The following is a 2,203-nucleotide window of genomic DNA, read 5'->3' as shown; positions in this document are numbered from 1 at the left end:
TAAGGGGGGGGATGGCAACTGCCTCCCGGCAACGAGGCTTTACAATGCAGTTGCCTCTGGCGATGAGGGGCAGCAGCCAGCCGAGGCACCGGGCAAGCGTGACGAGGGCGGCGAAGTCCCCTCTGCCTGGGGCGAGCCCCGGGTGGAGCTCGGCGAGGGGAAGGGCAAGCCCCACGGGGTGGCACCGCGGCAGCTCCGCCCCAGCCCCGAGTGGGTTGAGGACCCCGCCCGCACACCCGGCCGCGCTCTTTTTTCTGCCCGCCACCAGGCAGCCGAACATGGTGGCGGCCGCCGGACCGTTTCAGACACTTCACTGCTCCGGAGCCTCCATCAGCGCCGTCTCCCGGAAATCAACACGCCCTCATTCACCCCGGGGCCGCCCAATCGCTTCCGGAGCGCCGCCACCGGGGACGGCGAGGCTCAAACGGACTACAACTCCCGTGGTGCAACGCGCGCCCATGCGGCAAGCGGTGCCGCACGGGGGGGAGCGAGGCCTGACGGGAGATGTAGTTCGCGTCACTGCATCAAATGAACGTTACGGGTGAGAAAGGGAGACATCTCTTCACACAGGCCTGGGTCTCACTAACGCTGCCGTCCTTTGCTCTGTTTTCTGGATTAAAACGTGACTAATTTTCTCCGAGTACTGAAGAGCGGAGGAAATTTTGTATCTTCTCTACCTAGAAATTAAAGTCAGTCTTGCTATGGCAGTAGAAGTCTATGCAAAGTGTTTAAATCCAGATAAAACCAACCAAAGCAATTAGGAACACATAAAATCTGCATTCAAAATAAAAAAGATTAAAAACAGAAAAGTTAATCAGAAAACCTACCTGCTTAAACATACTGACATACACCAAGTATATTGACAGACAACTGCTGTAACAGTATCTAACGCTGCATTACCAAGAAACTCACTTTATCCTCACAGGTACAGTTCGGGTTCTGGAAGTCTACGCTGAAGAAGTGCGCTCATTGTGTGTATTTACTGTGCAAACCGATCTTCGGTGCCATTTCAGAGTACTGGCCACTAGACTGCACTTGGTGCTCAGAGCACAGCCCTCCTTGACTTCATTAGTCCCTTCCACCAGTGACATTTCCAAGGCTACATCAAACCTTCCACAGATGCCGCCAAGATAGTCTGATGGCCTGGTTGGCATCCCATATGAATGCAGAGGCAGAAAGAACTCCAGTTTTCCAAGGGGAAACCTAAAGACAGTCTTTGCCATGCCATCATCCTTTTCTTCCTCCCCATGCCTTTCAGTCTTCCAACTTTTACAAAAACAGGGAAAGGTCATGACAGCAATAGGAGACTTCAAACTTCAATGCCATGTGGCAGAAGGCGGCGACTGGAAACCTACATTTGTGTTTCACAGATATTTGTGCAGCGAAGAGGTTTATCACTGCCGCCATATCAACCAGAGAAATGATCTCATTATATATTCCTGGCAAAATCAGTTACCACATTCAAATTAAAAACTAACACATTAATGGCATTACCAGCTTTGGGAGTGATGCAAAATGGCCAGATTTTGCCCTCTAAGAGACCTCCCACACTCAACGAAGGCAGGCAACTTCTTGTTTTAAACCCACAAGATCTGGCCTTGGTGAAGAGACCACTGACAGAGACGAGGTGCCCGACTTGCCCGTGGAAATCCGGTGCCTGAAGGCAGTGGGGGCTTAACCTCTCCCCAGATCCAACCTGCACCCGCTGCAGGAGACTCTCTCAAAATTACAGCGGCCTGCTGCAGGGACAGGAGACGCAGCAGCTTGTGCCTGCCCGAGGCCAGCAGGTATAATGCTGAATACCGAGATGGGCACCTTAGCGTATGCCAGCCAGCCGTACGCAAGTGCATCTGTGTGACTGAAAAGCCATATTTACATAAAACTGAAAAAAACCAGCCATGGCAACAAATGCTTCTTGTATTGTTACTGCCTCCTGTTTTTCTCAGGATCGTGTTTGACACATTCCTTCAGGGAAATTAAATACTTTTTCCTCAGCACATTTAGGTGCTTTAAAAACAGTTCTAATGTTAAAGTGCGACGTGCTCCCTGGGAGGGCAGAGCAGTGACAGAGAGAGGGCGAAGTGTTCCGGCCTGAGGAGAGCAACGGTCCTTTGGACCAGCCCTGCCCCTTCCGCGCCCGCGCCGGGCAGAGGCAAACCCGGGCCCCGCGGAGCCAACGGCCGGCGGGGCCGCGAACTACATC

The 2,203-nt window shown here is 52.7% G+C and overlaps 1 protein-coding gene across 1 annotated transcript in view; it reads right to left on the bottom strand.

Moving 5' to 3' along the window:
* LOC104158078 (chromosome unknown open reading frame, human C11orf73) overlaps positions 1–280 on the bottom strand; it is a 12,286-nt gene extending 12,006 nt beyond the window's left edge. Inside the window, exon 1 of the mRNA XM_009695637.1 lies at positions 242–280. Coding sequence (XP_009693939.1) covers positions 242–280 — 39 coding nt within the window. The remainder of the gene's footprint in view (positions 1–241) is intronic.
* Between the last annotated feature and the right edge of the window lie 1,923 nt (positions 281–2,203).

The sequence above is a fragment of the Cariama cristata genome, unplaced genomic scaffold (assembly GCF_000690535.1).
Source record: "Cariama cristata isolate BGI_N322 unplaced genomic scaffold, ASM69053v1 scaffold12342, whole genome shotgun sequence".
Lineage (NCBI taxonomy): Eukaryota > Metazoa > Chordata > Aves > Cariamiformes > Cariamidae > Cariama > Cariama cristata.
The sequence above is the reverse complement of the archived record's forward strand: the minus strand, read 5'-3'. Positions and strand labels throughout refer to the sequence as shown.